General features: G+C 39.0%; 1 protein-coding gene across 3 annotated transcripts in view; it reads right to left on the bottom strand.

The window, feature by feature from the left end:
* Nucleotides 1–24291, bottom strand: part of LOC137134285 (transcription factor COE3-like) — a 137771-nt gene that overhangs the window by 51868 nt on the left and 61612 nt on the right. For all 3 annotated transcript variants that reach the window (XM_067518948.1, XM_067518947.1, XM_067518946.1), the window contains exons 7-8: nt 2396–2477; nt 2189–2306 (exon numbers count right to left, since the gene is read on the bottom strand). In XM_067518948.1, coding sequence (XP_067375049.1) covers nt 2189–2306; nt 2396–2477 — 200 coding nt within the window. The remainder of the gene's footprint in view (nt 1–2188; nt 2307–2395; nt 2478–24291) is intronic.

The following is a 24291-nucleotide window of genomic DNA, read 5'->3' as shown; positions in this document are numbered from 1 at the left end:
GGAGGCGATGCAGGGGGGTGGGGGTCTTTCCAATCAATTGAATAAGGCACAAAAGCGACGAGCTGGCGGTGGAAAGTTTTATCAAGGAGACGGGGGTGGGTGGTGGGGGGTTGAGGGTTGGTGACAAAGGAGGAGCAGATGTTGGGGCTTTTTATCGCCTCTGAAAATGTCCCAGCTTGGAGGAGATGAAAGACCCGAGCTTTCCTCAGTGGGCTGAGATACAGGACTGGCTGCTAAACAACAGGCCCCTTTTGGCCCCTTCAGGAGACCGTTCACAACGCTTGGCATCTTCTGAGTGGAAAGGCCTCTGAACATGAATGTTTAAGTGCTGGTTTGATGAAGTTTCCTCAGTGTCTCAAGGTGTTTTCACAGGTAAGAAAGAAGAACATATCAACTTGCCGAATGACATATTTGTGTCAAGTAGTGATTGTTTTATCCCTGTGGGACTTGCCAGACAGGTGGAGTTTGTCACAAGAGACAGAACAGTGAGAATGAGAAGGTTTGGGTGATCACTTTAAGTGAGCCCACTCTGCCTTTTCTTTGATCAACAACTATATCCTGTCTGAAATGCCCCCACTGTGATAAACACCACCCATCTGCTGCTACAAGTAGGTTAAACCAAACGAGACAATTACAGCAGTTGCTCCTGGAAAGAATCTAAGAATTTTTAAACAAGTTGAAGGAAGCTGCAGAAGCAGTCAATGGGGAGGTGAGAGAGGGAACTTTGATTGGTGCCAAATTGTTTCAGGCTTATTTTACTCTTTGTAATGTCCCACAAGGGTGGGGCTTAGCTAGGAGGACCGAATGCAAATGTGTCTCAAAGTTTGGAGAAACGTGAAACAGAAGTAAAAGTTGGTTTAAGTTACGTTTGTGTCACTGGGAATATGGCAAGCTTCACATGTCTGGCCTTCCAAGTAGGTTAAAACAAACAAACTAGTTTTGCCATCTAACCCGGAAAAGCCACAAATCGCTACAACAAACTGCAGTTTGCAGGTATCAGTTTGTTTTTTCTAGGTTTGTTTTAGTCAGTGGAATGTCACAGACGGGTGGTGTCTAGCTTGCAGAACAAGTGACAAAGGTATCAAAACATTAAAGTCACTATAGTCAGTATTGTATGAGTTTGTTTTACTCTCCTGTAGGTGCCAGATGGGTGGGGCTTTTCCAAACAAGACAAGGTTGAAGTGTCTGGTTTTGGTAAAGTTATTAAAAGTCCATTTAGTAAATTTGTTTGTGACCCACATATTTTCTGTTTTTGTCTTATAAACCTGGTAGTGGCATAGTTAAACTCCACCCTCCTGACACTTCAAGTGGAGAAAATCAAACTAGAGACTTATGTCATCTCTCCTGGAAGCGCCACAGTTTCTGCAGGAGGGTTTTATTAGCGCAGGGACAGGGCAACGTGGTATTAAAGTTTACAACTTCAGAGGACATGTTGCTGCGAAGTTCCAGCTCTTGGAGTCGACTTTCAGTGCATGAAGTTTAAACACGAATCATGAATTTTATTTGGTCGCTGAGGACGCTGGGAGAAACGAGCATTTGTTCGCTGTCACCTCCGCACAGGGCAGGATGGACAGTTGCCCACAGCTGGAGGGTTTCATACAGACCTGCAGTCCCGGTTTTACCGTTTTGGCATTTTTTAAGGTGAACGCTCTCTAAAAGTGACAAGATGGAATAAATTATCTAAAATCGATCAAATCCAACTGAGATTTTCTACTTTTTACTAGATTCTCATTCGACTGATTTTACACATGAAACCAATCCTGGTTCACTTTCATCAGCCTCTGAACACTACTACTACAAACCTGAGGTGTGGAGTTTTAAAAACTATTGCCCAGCAGAAAGGCTTTAATGGGACATGATATCCAGCGGCATTATGAGAAAAGTAGGATCCATTGTTTCTGGACTAAAAGTGAGACTTCTTCATTCAGGCTGGACTGCATGTGCTGATTCTTGGTGGGTTTTTTTTTCTCAGCAACTGGAAACTGCTCTTCACTTCACAAATTATGGCCTAGTGATCATAACTAGAAGTTTTCTGAAGCTAAAGCTGCTTCAACTTTGTAGTTTAGTTTAAAAGAAAACATCAAAATCAGAAAGTATTTCCAATTCTGACGTAAAAAAAAAAAAAACAGAATGACAAATCAAACTGCAGGAAACAGAGCAAAGGAGTTTCATCTGAGCGACGTCTTACCTTCAGAGGGGTCCAGGCGTCGGGCGCGACGGCCATGTTTGGAGTTGTTGTGGACAAACATGTTGTCTGACACTGCGAGCACATGTCCGTCCACATTGACTGTAGTGGAAACCACCACCTGTGGACACACACACACAAACAAAACTCAGCATCATTTCCACCAGTCTATAGTCGTTATGAATCCTGTCTCTTGGCTAAGACGCTCACCTGGAACCGCCTCATGTCTCGTGGGTTTCCTGCGTTTTTCAAACAGTTCTGATTGCACTTGAGGAAGAACTTCAGGAAGAATCTGGAAGCAGAACAACACAAAGACAGAGCAGATTAGCGTCACGGCACGTTTCTCCTTGTTCCAGGGTTTTACAGCTCACAGAGTCCCAGTCTGATTAAAGCCAATCCATCACATTCATTAGGATCAGATCATTAGAACCAGAGAGAGGAGAGGACAGGCTCAGCTTTTACAGAGCAAAGGGTTTTCTCTCTTTGTTCAAAAGACAAGATTCAATTACATTTAAAAAATTATAATGCCGCTGTGTTCCATCATGTCTGTACACAGACATTAGAACCTCAGTTCTTTTACATTCTAACAGTTGGCAAATAGAAATAAACCTTGTCTTTATTCTGTTTATATTCAGTAGCATTGTCACCATCATCTAGGTAACAATGATAGAGCATTGATTTAATCTCCTGTTTATTGTCTGTTCTTTTTGTTTTATTCTGTCCTGTTTTTTTCTACCTTTTATTTTAGCTTGTAATCTGTCACAACTTATTTATAAATTCCACTTTGCAAAGTAACTACAGCTGTTAGATATATGCAGTAAAAGTAAAATAGTTATACTTAATAGAAATACTCAAAACACTATTAGTAGCGGTTAGTAGATTTATACAATCAACATGGTGATTTTTTAACAGGCACTGATACAAGAACCCTGGATGTATCACCAAACGGACCCACAGTGGCTTCTTCACGTCAGGCTGAGGCTGTTCATATTTTTGGTTTCTAAATGATAGAGATAAGTTGAAAATGATCCTAAAGTGAGGCAAAATTACCAAACCACAGAACAAATGCCCTCCCTCAGTAGGGGGCTCCTACTGTATTTAGAGGGGTGTGGGCCAAGGGACCCGATTGCTCATAATTCAACTTCACGCCAACAAGCTGCCAGCTTTTAGTAAAAGTTTATAAGAACTAAATTCTGGTTCAAAGAAAACGATTTATCATCAGTGCTGAATTTGGAGATAATCTGAAAACAGCTGTAACTCTTGTTAAAGGACACAGCTCACACACACACACACACACACACACTCAAGTGTTTCCTGATGTCAGGCCACATATTGTCTCTTAGCAGATGAAATTACCATTCTACGGCAGCGTCTTGATAAAGACGGTCGACACTTCCTGCAGACTGATGGCGTCTCATTAGGAGCTACCTTTTGATTTTTCCCCCTGCGTGTCCGATCTTCCGCTCACCATGTTGATTTACGCCGTTTTTTACGGCAGCAGAGGAGTATTGATTGGGGATGGATATCAATGAGGACGAGCGGTAATAACCAGCAGCTTCAGAGGGAGGGGGGGCAGAATGGATAGCCATCCTAATGCATTTCCCACTGACTTGTAATCTGTGCACATCCATCTCTCGGACCATAATCCCCCCCCCCCCCCACCCTCCCACCACCAACCCCCTGTTCCTTTTTAATTGCCACATTATCACAATAATAATCCGGGCAGTTAACAAGCGGCAAGGTCGCAGACAGACATGTCACATTAACCAGGGGATAACCTCGACACCCACACCCATCCTCCTTACTCTGCTGCTTCTGCAAAGCATGCTGGGACTGCAGGAGGAGGGGGTTGGTGGATATAAATGGGGGCTCTGTGAGGTCGCCATTGATTTCCACCTTAATAAGACAGTAACAATATCTTTAAAAACACACAGCAAGACCTCAGCCAGGTTTTCACTTTGTGCTTCTACTCTTAGTCGGACACGGTTTCTCCACTTTCATTATGAAACTGAATTCTTTAAAGTTTACCTTAGTCAACATGAACAAACGATCATTACAGGTAGCACTTAATTTCACCCAATTAATTGATGAATAGACTATAATAGTTAAAAGGGATTTTAATTAACTGTCTCCACTGTTTCCCTTTTTAAAACTGTAGAAATAAATGTACCATTAAGCATGAAATGGCACAGATTTTCACCTTGCATCAGAGTTAAAGGATCTATTAACAAGTGGTTTTCATGTAATGTGGCTAACTAGCCTTAAATGTGATGTTAATTAGAATCTTGGAATATTCTGACTGTAGTATCACATTATTCTGACTTTTAAAAATTCACAATAATCCACATTTATATTTAAAGTTCTACTTTATTCTCACAATTGTCTCACAATACTCGGTACATTATTCAGATGTATGTCACAATATGGGGTGACTTAATCCACCTAATCCACAAAGTGCAGGGTCAATGGTTCGAAACCCCTGTTCTTCCCAGCCATATGGCAAAGTGTCCACTAAAGCCTAAAGACTAAAGCCCATGATGTGTGCTCCCTGTCTGCTAATTGACTGATTCTAACTCTATTATTCCAAATTTATTCTCAAAGTACAAAACACTTTCTCCATACACGACTTTATCCTAACAATATATTCCCACTTTAATTTCACACTATTCCGATTTTATTCCAGAAATATTCCAACTTTATTCTCACATGATTGTAAGATGAAGAGCTGACCTGATCCAGCTGGTTTGTTAATATTTGGGTGAACTGACCCTTTACAGAGCCGAGCTGAACAGGGAGGTGGAGGTATAGGGACGGGTGGTGTGTGTCCATGTGTGTGTGGAGTGTGTATCGACTGAAAGCTGATCTGCTGCTCTGGAGGCTCTAATGCCCTTTATGGCAGTGAACAGAATAATGTGGAGCTCCATTCAGATGATACCGAGTCCTTCAGAGAGCTGATATGGATCGATACGGATTGAATTAAAACGCAGCTGGAGACAAGACCAGAGGCTCACACACGGACACACACACAATATACACACAAATGTACACACAAACAATGGGCTGCTCACTCCATATGCAGAAATCAGTTCTCACACACATAAGAATACACAGTAATATAACCACAAATATATAATATACACGCTCATGTACACACAATGCTTGTCTTTCTAGCTTTGTGAGGATATTTGTAGACATAATACCTTCCCCAGGTTGATCTCACACACACACACACAGCAAATACACAGAAATACATAAAAACATACACAGAACTACTGAGACACACACAAAAACACAAATCTCCTTTTAGTCATTTTGTATCTACATTAAGTTGTTTGCGTCTCACTGTTTGTTCTGCATCTGTTATTTTGTGCCTATATTCACTTGTTGAGCCTCTTTGGCTTGTTGTTCTTGCATTGTGTGGTCATTTTGTATTTCCCACTGATATTTATTCACTTGGATTTGCATTTAGTTGTTTATCCCTTCTTGTGGTTTTTCTGCATCTCTTTTAGGTCTCTTGACATTCTAAATCATGGGAAATCTCTTGTTATTTTGTGTCTTTTGCATCTCTATAAATCATTTCCATTCTTATTATAGGTCTTTGTAGTGTTTGGGTCTTGCTTTACTTCTTTTGTGTCTTGCACTAAGTTTATACATGTCTGTGCATTTGTACTGAACCTTACAAGTTGTAAATACAACCCCAATTCAAAAAAGTTGAAAGTTTCATCTTACACTGAGCTCTGCTAACAGAAGATACACATAATCACAAAAGACGTAAGACCGTCCACCAGCAGAGCTGTGCTAAGAGAACCAACCAATGAGCAACAACTGCTCATTTACAAATCTTTTATTTACAATAAAACACAACTATTTACAGTAAAGCTTTTATGTCCCCACTGACACTAGTGACATTAGTAATGTTACTAAAATAAATGGAAAATTGTGTCTCACTGAAGTGAGTGTGAATAGGTGAATGAGAAGCGATGTAGAAAAGCTCTATGTAAGTGCAGACTCTCTCACTTCATACAGATGCTGTGAACCAGGGGCCCTTTGAGCCCTCAGGCCCCTGCTCCTGTGTCCTGTCAGCTCATTCAGTTTTTTCTCCCTGTTTAGCTCCCTTTTGTGACCGGATCTTAGTCTGAAGATCAACTTAAAACAAGCAGGCTGACAGCATCAGAACAATCTGAGCTGCTCATGGACAAACAGTTCTATCAGAACCACCAGAGGGAGGAGGAAGAGGTGAGGAACCACTGAAGAATCTTCTGCCTCTTGACTGAATTGGTATTAAAACATGATCAATAATGAAGCTGGGGCTCCGTCATTAGCTCTGCCTCCTCCAGCTCTTGAAAAAGGAGGTGCAGATAATGAGGAGTCTGCTGGTGTACGCTGTCCTCTCATTACACCACCTAACAATCCATTACACTGGGACAGAGAGTGGAGCTTAACTACACCCCCCCACCCCCCCAAACCCCAATAGCCCCCCGATTGCAGTCAAGAGCATTATAAATGTTCAATTATATATTTTTTTAAATTGTATTTTATTAGACTACTGTATTTTTTCAGTAGCGGTATTAATTTATTACGGCTATATAATATCACCTTACATTTTTATTAATACTATTATATACTGAGCGTATATATACAGTACATAACCACGTACTATTGTTTTTCTATGATTCTGTATTTGCTGGTACACAGTGTGGTCTGTGTTATCACAAATCAACAAAGCCTCTTAAGTTTTCAGAGTTTTTCCCTAAAAGTAAAACATGGCTGAATGAAGTTCACTGGAATCCTGCAGGAACCTTTTTCATGTTTGTTTGATCACAAATGACCAAAAAGACAACGTGATGTGATGTATGTTAACATGCAGCAAAAATAACAAAGAGAGTTCAAACTGACAACTGAGGTACCGGAACATAATAAAGTCATTGAATTTTCTTACTTTTACACCACTAGATTTCAAAATAAAATACTTTGAAACGGAATCGGGTACATTTATGTGACAGCTTTGGTTACTTAATATATGTTTTCAATGAATGACCCCAGCTGTTTAAGGGCTTTCAAATAGATTAGAAAAATAACTATATAACTACTATATAATTATTGCACTTTTAAAATGCTTTAACATATGAAAATTATATTTTTGTCCAGTTCAATTAGTGTAGACATTGTTATAATTTACAAACTGAGAGAAAAACACAAAAGAAAACAACAATATCTTATATTAACAATACAGGATGTCTAACTGCAGCAGCAGTTTACTGCTGGCCATGAGATTCATTTTCTCATTAAAACAAATCTTTTTCATGTTAAAGCAACATCGATTCAAGCTATAATGACATATACAAAGGAAGTACTCAGATCATTTACTACAGTACCATTACCATAGTGTAGAAATACTCTGAAGAACTGCATTCAGAACTTACATCACTAGAAGCAAAAGTACTCCTCAAACACAATGTGTGAATTTGGTATTATTGGATTACATTTATCGACGTGTTAATATGTTCATCACTTTAATGTTGCAGCTGGTAAAAATGGAGATGATTATTACAACATTATACACTGATCTGATGATCACATGTGAATTTATTCAATGTAATGTCAAGAACTCTATGCACTGCTGGGAATTTCACAATAGAAGTCTAAATCTGCTTTAATGATCTTATTCTAAAAAGTTGTTAAAGTTATCAAATAATGTAGAGGAGCACAAGTATCAGTAAGTAGACTAAATGTACTCAGTTACTTGCCAAATTACTTTTTACATCGACAGCAGAGGAGTCTGTGTGGAGAGAGAGGGAACCACGTGGTTGGTGTAATTGTTCCAGTGAAACAGCTTTAAAGCTAATTTAGCTCACATCGGGAGTGGAGGAAGGTGTGTGTGTGCGTGTGTGTGCGTGTGGGTCAGCAATTTCACCGGCCACTATGAATGATGTCACCCCAACCACACCCAGTGCACTATGGGAAGCAATAACGTTGGGCTCAGGTTACAAGGCCCTGATGAAAACACACACGTACTGTACAGTTCACACACACACACACTCTGCAGGCTGAGAGAAGACACACACAAACACTCTCCCTGGAGTCTCTCACTTATTACGTTAGGCAAGAAAGAAAAAAAATCAATATTTCAGCAGGAGTATTTTTAAAAGCTGCCGACCCTGCAGCCGCTGCTCGCCATCACAGTTTGATTCTCTCTTCGAGAAGCCACCACGCCGCCTGCCGCTGCGTGTTTACCACCTGACCACCCGGCGAGTCCAGGCCAGCATGCCTCCGCCGCTGCCACCAGCAGCTCCTCGCATGGGTGACAAAACTGAAATAAAGCGCAAAGCAAGCGTGGCGAGCCGAGGCCACGCCGAGCTCCCAGCAATCCGTCCTGGTTACCCAGCTAACCACCTCACCGTCACATCTCGTTTGTCTGCAGCTAACGAACAAACTGTGGAGGATCTGTGGCTGGGGGGACAAGAAAACAAGCTCGCAGACAGTTTGTGCTGCAGACAACATCAGAAGATGAAGGAGAAGAAGAAGGCGTCGCCTCATTAGAAGGTCGAGTAAAGCCTAATATTGACTCTGCTGCTGCTGCAATAATTACGGAGGAATTCAGATGATGCTCCACTGAAGCTAATTAGGATATGAAACAAGAGCAGCTTCATGCTCATTCCCATTACATGATGATCCACTGGCCTCAGCACCAGTGTGTGTTTGCTTTTGTCTGGCCCTATTACAGCACATGAGAGAGCTGTGTGTGTGTGTGTGTGTGTGTGGATGAGGGCACTCCTTGGCTCTGCTACAGGCCATCAATAATTCACAAGCCAAGATGGCAATTACAGGACCATGTACAATCAAGCTAAATATTTGATGAGGCACTAAAACAGTCCCTGGAACAGATCTGCCTCTGTCTCTCTCTTTGCCTCTCTCTCTCTCTCTCTCTCACACTCACTCACACACACACACACACACACACACACGCACACGCAAACACAGCCTCTCTACTGTCTATTGTCACAACACATTAGGTCTTTGGTCCCTTATTCCCCAGACTTTGTCTTGACATGCAAAAGCAGTTTATTCTGCTAAAAGAGCCTCGCGCAATTCATTTGTTCCATCTGAAATATTGAGTGCTACAATTATGTATTCTGGGCTGACTGTGGATTGCCGAGCCACCTCGTTTTTGTCTTTGCAAATAAAGCAACAGTGATGAGAGCAAACGATGAGGGGGTCTCCCATTAAATATCTAAAACTAATCAATCTGAATCGATCCTAAAAAGAAAGAAAAAAAGAGATGCTTGCAATCTCCTCTTCCTCATCTGGGAGCGGATGGAATTTTTTCAGCATTAAAAATAATGTGACACAAAATCCATCGCAAGAAAAAAAAAGTGGAGATGACTCCATCGCGGGATCGAACGCTGATGACAAAATCCAAAAACGCGTAAAAGGAGTTTGTCTGCAGGAAAAACTATTTTATTATTATGAAGAATATATTAAGTCTTACTTTTTGTTGCTGGAACGTGCACCTCACCTTTCAGCCACAGAGGGGGTGGGACTGTGTGTAATTTGGGTCTGTAGTCTGTTTGTTGCCTACTAGGCACAGGTCCAGGGGCCACAGAGGTCTGGGGACCCTGGACACATAGCCTTGTTTGAAAGTCATGTAGCTCATTAAAAAAGCACAAAGGAGATAAACAAAGGCCCCAAAGAAAGAAAAAGGGGATTAAAACTGCCTACAATGGGCTGCAAAACAATGAGATACAGAAATGAATTTACTCAAAAATATTAGATACACAAAGCAACAAAGACAAAACTGTCTTTAAAGTGACCCAAAATGTACACAAGAAGATGCATAGTGGTCCGAAAGACAGGCAAAAGGACAACAATTTGGCACAAAAAGAGACACAAATAGCTACAAACCAAGAAAGATGTAACAAAGAGACACAAAGCGACTCAAAGCTATTACAAAAGACACAAAAAGCTTCAAAAGGCTGCAAAATGCCCACAATAAAGCACAAAATGTCTAATCAGAAACACGAAACAAGTCAAAATGATCACCAGCAGACGTTTACTGATCCCAGAGAGGTCCAAATAGATACAATGAGACACACAGAAGGACAATGAGACACAAAATGACCAGGAAGACATGCAGAAAGGCTGCCAAGTGACTGAACATACCTACACAAAAAAAGATAAATCATCACAACAAAGCACAAAATGTCAAATAAGCCACAAAAACACATAAAATGACAAACAAGACATTCAACACACAAGGGGATATACAATGATACGTCACCCGAAAGGACCGACACGAGCCAAAAAAAGACACAAAATAAGTCAAAATGACTACAAAGACACAAAACAACCAAAAGACGTGCAATGTCAAAAAAAGAGTAGGGAAAGAAAAAGAAAGCTAAAAGGACCAGGACAGACACAAAGCAGCTGCTGACTAATTAAAAATCACCCAAAATGACAAGAAAGACACTAAACAGATACAACTAATTATTTTCTTATCGTATTTTCATATTCCAGTATCACAAGTTTTCCTCATGGAGCTTTACAATCTGCACAAACTTAGACATTGAAACGAGGTAAAGGACCCTCTACCACCAGCCGCACCACACTAGAGCAGAGCGGTGTATCATACTGTATGGACAATCTGGACGGCAACATTACGGAAACTTTGAAATCATCAGAGCAGCAACAAGTTGTTTTAACCTTGTAGGACACAGCTTGAACACAAAGGAAAAAAAAGAAAAGCAAAAAGTGAAAATGCCTAAAAACTACTGAAATTAAAGTATTGCATTCTATAAATGTAGAAAACCTAGGTGGCTGAATCTGGATACAGAGAGCAGCGTATTTTCATCATGTACCTGTTACTCCACACCTCTGGGATTCAACGGCATAAAAAAGGAAGAATTTGTGTGGTGGTGTTGAAGCCGACAGGAAAAGAGCAGAAATGTTTTAACATGAAAGTGTTGTAGATTCTTCCTGTTTGTGTTCTACTGTTTCCTGATCGCTGCAGGTCAGACAACTCTGTGTGTGTGTGTGTGTGTGTGTGTGTGTGTGTGTGAGTGAGTGAGTGAGTGAGTGAGTGTGTGTGTGTACACAAATGTGTATACATGAAGAAAAAAAAAACTCCTGCTGAGTTCCTGGAGCAAAGACTTGAACACAACATCCCATAATTATTTCATATTGCCTGAGAGAGAGAGAGAGAGAGAGAGATACAGCCAAGGGAGAGAGAGAGAAAGAAAGGGGGATTTTACAAAGCATCTCATATGTTGTGAAGGAACAATAAAAGCGGAAGTATTCATATACTGTATTACAACAGTGTTTTATTGCCACGGTAATTACAGAAATTCCAACAGTAAAGTCTGAATATTTTTAGACTTTAGAAAACATCATTTTTTGTTTGACAGTTTGACATAACCTTTGTGTCTATTTATCTATGTCACCATTTTCAACACCAAAGTGCCAAATTATCCTTATCAATATCATTTACATACAAAATATAACTCTAGAAGCACTTACTTTTGCAGAGACATATTTTTGGAGGGACTTAGTTGAGAATTGAGTCAGTTACAGTGCTTCTGACACATTCACAACAAACTTCTCTCTTTCTGCCATTATCCTAATTATTTATATATTTAGTGTAGTTCAGGAATTATAACTGTTTGAATTTGGAATTTGAGGATTTGAGGAATGAGGATGCTCTCAGAGATCACGTGCAGGCACATTTTACTCTTCCTTACTTCTGTCAGACTAGTGTGTTATAATGGCCAGTGCCACAGGTCCATAGCACAGACGAACAAACTAATCCTGGTTGGAGACTGAAACACACTAAATGTGAGCAGAAACAATCCATTGTTGGTTTTAGTGTTTTGATTGTCGAAAATAACTTTAATTTGTTTTAAAATTACCCAAGTTAACCTTTAATGATTTACATAAGGGGGGGTTTGTTTTGTCCCCACATGGAAATTAAGTGCCCACAATGTGAGTAACACCAAAACACACTCTCTAAACAATGAACTCTTATTACCCCTCAGCTGTATTTTGGCAGCGTTGCTATGACAATCAACATATTTGTGTCCATGATAGAAAAGTCATCTGTGTGATGCAACGCTGCAGCCGGTGTGACATCATGACTTAAAAATGTGGTGGAAAGAGTCAAATCTCTGAGAAAAACATCCAAGTGCACGTCCCTATAACACACACACACAGTGAACATACTGTACAGCCAATCACAGACATGGAAACCCACAACACCCATGTTTAAGAGCCAGGATACACAAAAATATGCTGCTACTCTGTAGCTACACAGTCCCAAAATTTCTAAATCTAAAGTATCATCCTCTATTCATTTGCTCAGTAAAAGTCAACAACAAGAGAAATGGGGAGATGAAATATAGTGATACTGATTAAAACTGACCCCAATAATGCGACAAGCATTAATACACAGCCTGTAGGAACATACTGTGCACAGGTCCCAGAGTGGAATTGAGAAAATTAATTTGATTGTTTTATAGAAATTTGGTTTACCCATTTTCTAAAGTGTGAATAATTTTCTCTGTCAACAGAAGCATTCAAACAGAACAACTTTAATAGCTTGACAAATTAATGGCACATTATCACTGGCTCCATTTCCACTTGTTATTTCAAGCATCCAGATGAAAGCCAGATGGGACTTCAGCACCATTCTTCAGAAATCTCTTAAAACAGCTTTCTAAGGCTTCACTTGGTGAAACCAACTGGCAACATGTTTTCTTTCAGATCCTGTCCTATAAACCTTTCATTAGAAGGCGATTTGGACAAAGTCCACAGCAACAAATTAACTCAAATGTGAAACTAAAGTTTCAGTCTGAGTTAATTTTTTTTAGGATAAAGTTTTCTTTTTGTGTTTCCCTGCTGAGCTGTTGTGGAAAGAAAATAACAATTAAAAGGAGTTTTAGGCTAAAAAGCTGCCACTTAACGTTATTTTAATATATTTGAACAGAGCCACGACTCCAGATTTTTTTCCCTTGTTGCTCACATGGGAAACATCTTTGGTTCAATATGAAGAAGCTCACAAAACCTGGTGTTCACTGAGCAACTGTTGTATTTGTTTTAAGACTGAATTAAAAAATAATATAAACTTAGGACCATTTTATTTCAAATTACAGTTTGTATGTCAGATCAAAAATACATATTTGCCTTCTCAACTGCTTGTTTGTTTTAAATCAAGGTCTAAAACCTTAGACACCAACAAAATGTGGTAAAAAGATAAATTCTCACAATGGAGGAACCGAAAATAAGCCACTGCACAATCCTCTGGAAACTGTATTAATTTTCATACGATGTGGCCCACTGATGTCCACTGCAAGTGTTTTATCACTTGGTTAACATGACCTTATCTGCCTGAAGGTAAAAAGGCAACTTGATGAAAATTAGCTATTAATAACAGTCTGGAAAAAGCGTCTAAAGGGCTGCTTCCTGTTAAATATTTTGAAATAAAAAGTCACCTCATAAAGACGTCATATCCAGTATGAGACCAGTGTGCAGTGAAAAAGAAATCAATTAATAAATAAAAACACACATACAAGCTCAAAAATTACCTTTTTCTAGTGTTTTGTTCACCCCTTTGCACCAGTAAACACTCAGAAGGGCTCATCACACTCCTCCCTGACTGTAGCCCAACCCCCAGGGGATTATGGGAGATGTAGTGTATGCAGGGAAGTATATGTGGACAGCTTGGCAGCATATTGTCAACCAAAGTGAGAATCGAGTGAGCAGCTGCCAACTGATAAACCTTAAAAGACAACCACAACAATGAGACATATGAGACAAGGCCTGGAAGTAGCCTGGAAAAACAACCTGGAAATAATAGTAAACAGCTTACAAATACTGCTGGGAAAGACTGATATTCTGGAAAGAGCTTGGAAGCAGTCGAAATAAGAAACAGTCCTGCTGTAACAGACCAATCAAATACAGCCTGTAAAACTCACTAGAAACAGCCTGAAAAGAGTCTAGAAAACAACTAGTAAAAACTAAAAACAGAGTAAAGGGTTTAAATTACTGCCTGGAAAAAGACAGATAACTCAGAAGAAGCACAAAGAGGAACCTGCACCACTACATTAAAAATACTGTACAGCCTAATTCATACACACTACCAGCAATTTGTTCTATTAAATATGCAAATATAATTGGTCCCCCCCCCAAAACTGGAGTCCAGCAAACTCCAGGCAACCTTCAAGGGTCTTCCAGGGATTTCCGGGGGCAAAATATGTTAATTTGATTTAATTTTGTTAGAATCCTATTCAGCAGAAATTATCACAATGTAAAGCTGTGTAAGACTGACTGCAGCAAAGTGGAGTTTTATTATATGAGGTATTATTTACAGATTGCCATGTTGCAACAACACTGTTTGTAGTCTGCATAGCGACGTAGCATTTATTAGCAATGTCACATTAGCATTCATAGCGTTGGTAATAGCTTAGAGATTAGATACAACGTTTAAGCAAAATTACAATTTCACCTTTGTCAATAAAGTCCAATTAGCATTTGTTTGCAAAATATGCTTTGGGACAAGTTAGCACATTTTAGGTATGTAACCTTAACAGCAGCATTAGCTAGTCCACCAACACAGTTTGTTAGCTCTGTTAGCATTACATCATTACTTCAGTTAGCTGCTCTATTAGCTCTAATACCCGCTTCATTGTTGTATTGTCACTACGAAACTGTAAAAGCTGACTGAAAAATTGCTGTTAAAATGCTTCACTTTGCTAAACTTCAACAAAGAAGGAAGAAATAAAGTTTTTAATGTGCTCATTTTTATTTTTATTTTCTTTATTTCTTTTGTGTTGTGTGTAAAAAATTATTTAAAGGAATGTTTGGCTGAATATTTGCTGAGGTTTCATAAAAAGGTCTTCACATAAAGCTCTGTGGGATTAAAACTGGAGCATCGACGTGATTGGTTTGTTTTGGGTCAGAAATCAAGTACTCAATTCCAGGAAATCAGATCCTTAAGAGTTTAATGTAGTTCAAGTCCACACTGAATCTAAATTCTACACATGCTGTTTGACTTCATGTCATCAATTTATCCTTTGTTTTTGTTTTTTTAGGTTTTAAATCATAATTCCAGGTACTTTCCAGAATTCTGCAAAAACCCTGATATCACCCTCTTCGTGTGAAATCCTTGAAGCAGCAGCCATCTAGCCATAGTTTTGTGCTGAACTGAAGGATTGCTTTATCCTCTCTGGACGCTGAAGATCCTTCAACTTCAACTGATGAAATCCCCTTAAAACCCAGTAGATAAACTCCACACTGCCTCGAGGTAAAAACCAAAAATTTGACAGATTTCCTTCCTGAAAAGTTTGACATTTCAGAGATGTGAGGTTTGACATGAATTTCATTGTGCCTGGACAGTTTGTGGCTCCGAGGCCTTTCTGCAGCAGATCCCACACACTGACTCCAGCTCTGAGATGGGTTAGAGCAGGACTGCTCATGTTATCTTACAAAATAAAGGTCAGGCTTCCAAATAATACAGATAACATATTAAACGATGTCAAAATACTCAAAGAGTAGAAGCAATGTAATCGTAAACGTGTGCAAACAGTGAGGCTGCTCTTTGGTGAAAACCACTTCCAGACAGAAAACCGAAGTTCATGGCCTTTGGACTCCTCCTTGACCTGAAACCCAGACTACCTCCTCCAGTTTGGACAATTTACTCAGAGATGAGCAGTGTCATTAGAATAAGGACAGAAAAAGTGCAGCTTACTTGAGTTTATTCTGCGTAGGAGTATTTATCTTTTGTGCTTAGAATTCAGACACTCGATTGAATGATAAAAATAAAATGGTAATACTCAGACGAAACGTCTATGTTTACTGTAAACATTGAACACAAGCACAGTATGTCCATGTTTGTCGGTGTCCACTACCATCGCTTTCTGTTATGTGGTCAACATCTTTGGGAACATCTCTCTAAAAGGTGCAACGTTGGACAAAGGAAATCCTGCATGCAACAGATCATTTAGTAACTGGTGGTTTGTTTAAGGGTAAATCAGATGTTAGCTGACACTTTTGAAGTTTGTTTTTACACATGAATCACTTTTTTGATAAAATTGAGTTGCACTCGCACATTAATTAATTATTTTTTCTGTAGGTTTCATAGATCAATTTGAATTTTTTGCATTTAGCACCATCTGTTTCTGTCTGACTTGATTTTCCACCTTTTTCAATATTCTTGTAAAACACTATTTTCCATTCTCCATATTTCATCCAGCCTTTGGCAAACATATTTGGGCCACCCCAGAACCAACAGTACCACCCATCATGTGTTGTTCATTATCGTTCTCGTACAATACACAATGTGAAGATACATCACTCTATTAACATTTGAGATGCAACTGCAATCTGAACAAAACGTTTATTTACGAGTTTCACACGAATAAAAATGTAAAAAACGTTTTTTGGAGAAAGATTTTGGAGAAGAAAGAGAGGAAGAAAAAGCAGCACTATAAAGACAAATGAACAACATTAATCAGGTGAACCCGTCTGACGCTGCAGTTCAAAACTGACAGTTGATGTTGGCTCATTAAGGAAAACTAGCTAAGCTAGAAGCTACATTTGGCAGATTCCGAGTTTATTAACGACACAAATGCATCAAATAAAAACCAGGAACAGTTAGTTAGTTTTCCTGTCTAATGACAAATGAACCATTCTCTGGCCTGAATAAGCTGCTGCCACCTCCACCTAAAGGTCGGGGCAAACTTTAAGTGACAGTAATGGTTTCTGAAAAACATGTTCCTCTGCAGTTTTATGATTTATTAACACACTCTGCCTGAGCAGTAAATTCTTAATATGTGTAACATGATTTAATTATTGCTGCACCTTCAAACCACACATAGACCCCAACCATTTAATTAACGTCTTACTGGAATGTGTTTTCTTATGCATCGACCACAAGCACCGACACAAAATACTCTAAAGAACTACTGTTCTACGGACAGAGCTACTAAGATTAGTGCTGTTGCTACTTCAGCTCCTGGTATCTGCACTATTACCAAAACTATGTGTCACTTTAACAACCACTACTACTATCATTACTATCATCACACACACGCTACTATCACAACTTCTATCACAACGTCAGTAGTAATTGACGTTGTGAAGCGAGATAAATGTGGTGTTAAACATGGTACAGCCAGTTTTACAACAACTACAACACACCTGTCTTACTATACTAGAAAAAGTAACACTACTACTTTAACCAAAACTACTGTACTGTTACTGGCTACAATTACTGCCCTTCTACTGTCACGACTAATAGTAAGTTACTGCTGCTGCTACTACTACTACCCTTGCTGCCGTTTACTGCCACTACAAGAACTACAGCAATCACTAACCAGGCTCCCAGTGCTACTACTAGTACTACTACTACTACTCCCACCACCTCTCCTGTGTAACCATGCAGCTGTCCATCAGTCAGCAGGCTCCTGATGTGCTGTTTAAAGCCTCTGTCTGATCTCTGCTGGTTTATTTATGGGCTCACGTTTATCTCTCACTCATCAGTCTGACAAATGTTTCTCTTTACGTCCATTACTATTCCATGCAGTCGGTTCGGCTGCTGAGCTATTTAATTAAGTGTCTGACTGCTGATGGCTCGACTTCCAGCTTTATTGAACCAAAATTAAAGAAAAAAGTCAGTCATTTGAATAAACGCCTAGGGCTTGCCTTCCAACCATTTCATTTCAATATCTCCTCGTGCCACTTTAACCTTTCCTGCTGCTGCTTCTGCGGCTCAGACTGAAGGAAAATAAAATGTTGCTGCGTGTCACCTGAACAGAAACTTCACACATTCAATAATTACCAAGCCTGAGCTTACAAACATGAGAAAAAAACATATTTTGGCTGCTCACTGCTGTTGTTAAAGGAACAAACCACTGTTTACATGTATGGGACAAAATAATATAAATTCTTATTATTGTTGTTGTTTGTATCCCGGTGAATCTTTTCTGAATTATCCATCAGCTTTAAGAGCTCTCTCTTTAAAGATAACACATATGGAAGTCAATGATGGCCAACATAAAATTTATTTTTTGCTAAAAATTTCATTTGCTTGAGCAGGTTTGAGAAACAAATTTAACTTTATATATATTTTTTTTATTTTGAATGTTTTATATAATAATATATTTTCCATATTTTCCTTTGTTTGAAATTGCACTAATAAAACAAAATTACAATGTTATTGACAAAAAGCTTTTTGTATTTACTATGTGCAATGTTTGAAAAAAATGTAAAAATGTTAGGGTTACATTTTTTACATAGTTTTATTTATATTTTGAATATTAAAACTGAATTTAAACATTTTAAATCACATGACTAGCCTAAATTAGGTTTGAAACATAATATTGATCAAAAATAAATAAATAAATGTAATTTATTAATTCAATTGTGTCCTGTTTAGAAAAACTAAAACGTATGTTATTTTATTTACATTTAGATATGGTTTACAGATTTGATTGATTGATTAAAATGGAATTCAATTTGTATTATTATAATGTTTTGGAATGTTCACGTTTTAAATCAGATTGCTGCCAAATTTAAAAATGTATCAACAAACAATTGGCATTTGTGTGCACACGTGTAACTCAATAACATTTTGTATTATTCACATTTATTCTGTTAAAATATAATAATAATAATCAACAGTATTTAATTGGCAGCATAATTTTGATTATTCACACATTTTCATTTGTCATGTTAAATTACAATAGGCTCTGCCCTTATTAAAATAAAAATGTAACTAACCGAAAAAAAAAAAATCAGTACTCTACATATTAACTAATTTTACTTCTGTTTTTCCTAAATATGAAATTTTTTTTACTTAAACTGAACTTTTCCTGTTAATCTTGATAATAACAATCTTCATAATGGCAGGATTGGCCTGGCCACATTATTGAAATCTTTCCAGTAATATAAATACATACTTACTTACTTGATGTATTCAGGTTTTGTAAGGAATCCCCTGACTACAGTCACACAGTTACATTCACTTGAAGCTGACCTGTGACCACTGAGCAGCTGGAATTAAGGGCCTTGGTTAAGGGTGGTGTTAAGGGAGAAGTGCTGCATTTGCACTTGCCCCACTCAGATCTTTAGCCTGCCAGTTTATTTTTTTTATAGAAACAGGCTAAAAAAATCATTTTGCTGTTTTAACACATTTGAAAAATTGTGGCCTTCTCCCTTTGGAAAGAGAGAATTGCATTTCTCTTCAGTTTGAACTTAATGGTTGATCCTGGTTGGTTTAGTCTGAAATGTTTATGTGGTTACTGTAGGTATATGATATGTATGTGTGGAAAACTGCAGGAAGAATAGCAGATGATAAGCTGGAGCTAATGGGGATCCTAATAAAGAAAGAAAAGAAGCACACACACAGTACTGATTGGTTGCTGATAAAGAGGAGGAATAATGATGCAAGCATTACAAACTAAATGTAATTTACTCTGCTTTGAAGTCAACACCAAACCACGTTGGATGGTGGGGCCGAATTAATCACACACACATCCAGAGACACGAGTAAAGAAAAAAAAAAATCCACCTAATTGGCACAAACAGCTCGAAGAAAACGTTTTCTGTGGACCTTGCTGAATCTCCTCTGCAGATTTCAGGGTTTAAAGCTCACTGCTATTCTCCATCTGTTTGGCGGCAGCCCCACTCTGTTGCACTGGGACCAGCGGTCAGCAGCAAGGTGAAGCCAGCTGCACCATCTGGACTGACCTTGGACCAGACTGGGCCAACAGAGGCTGGAGTATCTGAGACAGAACGTGAGAGAAAAGAGGACGAGAAAGGCTCATCCTGCTAAATTAGCACGTTCCATTGGCCCGATATGTTATTTTCTAATTCCTGATTTGTCATTTATCTGGTACCTAAACTGAATGGTTTCCTTTAGTGTTTCAATCATCCCAACACATTCTCATGTTGATATATATGTGTGTACATGTGCTTCAGAAAGTTTTTATACCCTGATGTAAATTATGTTGTAAATTTACTTCAAAATGGAAAAACGTATTATTCACACTTTAAACTATCGGAACAAGGCTCCAACAAACTTCTTTAAAAAGTCACTGAATTAAAAAATTTCAAAACCTGAAGTTATTGTATCTGCCTGCAGACTGTCCACAGTGTGTATAATGCTTCTCTATTATGATCGTTATCACCAACATTCCACTTATTTGGAATGTGGAATGTGCTGACACGGTTTGGCCATATTTAATGATTTTTAAGTCTCTTTGAATCCTTTTTCTCTGTCCAAGCTTAGGACATGACTCTTCCTCTCACCCAAGTCCCCATGTGAAGCTTTTTTAATATTATCATATGCACAGTAACAAAAGAAGGCTGAACAAAAGAGGAAAATAAGGGATTGTTTCTTTTTTTTTTAGAAATAAAGCAAATATGTTTCATTATGTGATTTTCCTTTTCTTCTGTATTATTCACTTCGCTCTCTGCAGCTCTTTACATTTGAGGTGACAGTCACGAACACTTTAAGCTGTTTGGCAACATGTTTGCCTCAGGAACTTTCTTCATCCACGTTTATTCACTTTGTCTACGGGTTTAACATGAAGCCCAAAAGGACGAGTGTTTATACTGCTCTGATTGGTTTCTGGATTCTGCAGCATTTTATGCCTAAACAGCAAAATCCACACACTGAGGAACAGCATCCAAAAAAGCAACTTATTATAAACTAATCTAATGTTTTGGTAAATCAGGTAATGTTCACATACAAACTTTACCTAATTTAACCCATGCAGATGTGAATCCCAATGTTGAGTCAGAGTACACAGCACAAAGCTCAACACAGAATAACATAAAGACAAATACGGTCTATTGTAATGTCTTCCACCAAACCTGACCTCAGCTCAGCTTTAACCACATGTCAAACTGTCACAGCTGATCTGAATTTATATCACATTTAAAACATTTTCCCCGAGCTGCAGAAAGCGACACCTCGTCCGCAGAGCAGCCTGATCATATCCTGCACAGTCTGCATCCATCTCTTCATATTTGCAGCCTGCTGTAAGTGGATTACTGATGAAATCATTCACAGCTAATGGCATCCAGACGGCCGAGAGACACAGACACACAGAGAGAGGGAGACTCCCACAGTGATGCTCCGTTAAATGAAGACACAACCAGTCAGTACAAGTCAGATCCTGGAATTCTCTCCACAATCTGCTGCTTTTTCCAAGAAAAATACCTGCAGGATCTTTATTGTGTGTGTGTGTGTGTGTGTGTGTGTGTGTGTGTGTGTGTGTGTGTGTGTGTGTGTGTGTGTGTGAAAGCAGTTGCACATGGACACAGGAAGATTTCAGCTGTGTTCAGACTTCATTCCTGCATGAAAATATGTGATTCAGAGTAACAACCAACTGCATCCATAAACTAATGTATCTATAACATTTGATACATTCGCAATGTAGTTTCACTGGATGAAGCACCAAGTTGATCAACAGAGCAGCAGAGGAGGTGGCGGATAGAGCTTAGGTGATAAGTAAAGTACAAGAGACACAAAACGATCCCCAGCAGATACATAAAGACCAAGTGGATGAGATGCACAACAACCAGAAAAAAGTGGAACATCATCAAAAACACAGACCAATGCTTTTCTTTCCTACATCACGGTGTAAATCTGATCAGGACAGATGGTTTTTTGTGTGTGTTTTGTGTGTTTTCTGTAAAAGTGTCAGACTCATCCAAGAGAAACTACAGTCAGCCCAGTGATGTCTCTGCAGCCAGAACAGGACATAACTTTACTGGCCACATGAGAGGGAAAAGATCTGTCTCATCAGAAGATTAAAACAAAACAAATAAAGTCTGTAATTCACAGCAGCGCACGCAGAAAACCAACAGATGAAATATATTAAACACATCAGGCTAAATATCACAACATAAAATACAGAGAGTGTCACGTGTTTCATGTAAAACACTCACAAAAGGTGATTTACTGTAAATAAAGTTTCGCTACATGCGTTAATTTACTGTAAACACACAGGCGTCCTGAGGCACTACAGACCATAATAATCTGTCAGACAATGAGACACACTTTATTACAAATATCATTAATATTTATAACAGAGGAAACAAGGAGGGAAGAGGAGAGGAGGAGACAACAAGAGAGGAGACTAAAGAGCGGACAGGGAGGTAAGACACAAGGAAGGGAAGGAGGAGACGAGAGAAGAGGACACGAGCAGAGGAGGATGGATAGATTTACAACAACAGTATCAAACTACAACTACACACACAGCACCCCTCCTTCCTGGATCTGGATCAGCTCCTCCCCCTCCGACATGTGACCTCATGGAGGACAGCGGTGCCTGATCCAGATCCTGCAGGTCCTTGTCAGATCTCCTTTCTCCTGCGCTCCTGCGGTGCCTCTAAACGCCTCATCAACATGTTTAATCAAATTAGCACGCAGCCAAAAATTGACGCTTTTCATTAATTATACAGGATAACTCTAATTGCAAATTCAAATGTATTCTCTCCGAACAGAAGGTGTTCAGTAATATTTCAGGGAATTTGCATATTAAATGGGGGTCGCTCTGCATTATGGATGCTAATGTATGCACATTGTCTTTATTTTTAACTTGCGGGCCATATGCGCGGCTGCCTGCCTGAGCAGGTGAAAACAGTCCTGAGTGTTTAATTTTGCTGAACAAACGCCACGAGGATGCTTGTCAAGTACTGTATGGTCTGTGTCAATCTCTGGTTCCCGCTCCATTTCTGTTCTCGTGCGTTTCCTCGCCCCGACCTTGGCTTTGATTTGTTTGAGGTGTTGCTGCAGCAGCTTCCTGTCGCTGCTTTTCTGCCTTTTTCTGTTGTTTTCTCGGCTCTTTTGGCTGCGAGCCATCACTGGTGACACTGCACCGTCAGCGCAAACAGAGGGCAGGAGTGTGACACAGCGGGAAACAAACGCACCTCGACCACCACCACCTGCACGACGCCACAAACACATCCCAAAAAAAAACACACACTGAACACACACTGTTGACCTGCAGTATGTACGGAGGCAGAATTCTGACAGGATATTTAGATATAGACACTGTGAATCAAAATGACAATTTTCAACTGTGAAACTTCATTTGAGCTTTAAATGGACGATTTAATCTGATAGGTCAATTTTCTGCAAGAGAACATTTTAAAAAAAATGTTTTAATTATTTAATTTAATTAAGTCAAAACTGCACCATGCACAAAGATGTTTTCTGTGGACATTATTACGCATTTTATTTATCAAAATCTACTTAAGATTATTATTATTATCATTATCGTAAAATTAATACAAGTCAAAAAGCTGTTTTTTTACTTTTAATGTTTACTGTATGCACCTTTAAATTTGAATTATTACAATTTAAATTTAGATTTTTCAAAACTCTAAAGATGTTTAATGAACCTTTTTAATTTGGGAGTCAATTTTATTAATCTCTGTCAAAATGTGTTTAATCAGTTGCTGAATTTAAAATTGTGACACTATGTAAACTATGAGATGAGTGAAACTGAAATCATGATGACTAAAAAACAAAAAATCTGAATTTATTTACATTTCTGCACAAAGCATTTCAACATATCTGACAGGGACGGGGGGGGGATGCAAGAGGAGAGGGGCCGAAAGTACAAAGCAGATTTGCACCCTTTGAGATAATCGGTGTCATTAATTTTGTAGCACCTTTCTCAGGTTTGCTTCTACACAGTGAAGCAGTTTTCATGTTGGTAGAGCTGCACTGGTCTCAGGTCAGGTCCATCCTCCTCCTCAGCGAGATGAAAGCCTGACTCTGGTGTAGAGAGGCCGACAATGAACATCATTTACTGTGTATTACTGTTTCTGTTTGAACTGAGAACTCCATCAGAGAGATTAGAGGGAATAGTGAAACCTGCAGCCCTACAGGTGAAGGCAGCAACACTTCCCACTTTAACAAGGCTGCTGTCAGAACGAGCTGGAGAAGGCTGCTAACATCAGCGGTAAATCAAATGTTTGATTCTGATTTATTTGATGGTTTGGGCAGAGAAAACACCAGCTCTGTCTCCCAAAAATAAAGTGTATAACCTCAAATATGTCCTGTACAAAACATAAGTTATGTTTCCAGGTGGCGTTTTTCC

The sequence above is a fragment of the Channa argus genome, chromosome 10 (genome assembly GCF_033026475.1).
Source record: "Channa argus isolate prfri chromosome 10, Channa argus male v1.0, whole genome shotgun sequence".
In the NCBI taxonomy this organism is placed as follows: Eukaryota; Metazoa; Chordata; class Actinopteri; order Anabantiformes; family Channidae; genus Channa; species Channa argus.
The sequence above is the reverse complement of the archived record's forward strand: the minus strand, read 5'-3'. Positions and strand labels throughout refer to the sequence as shown.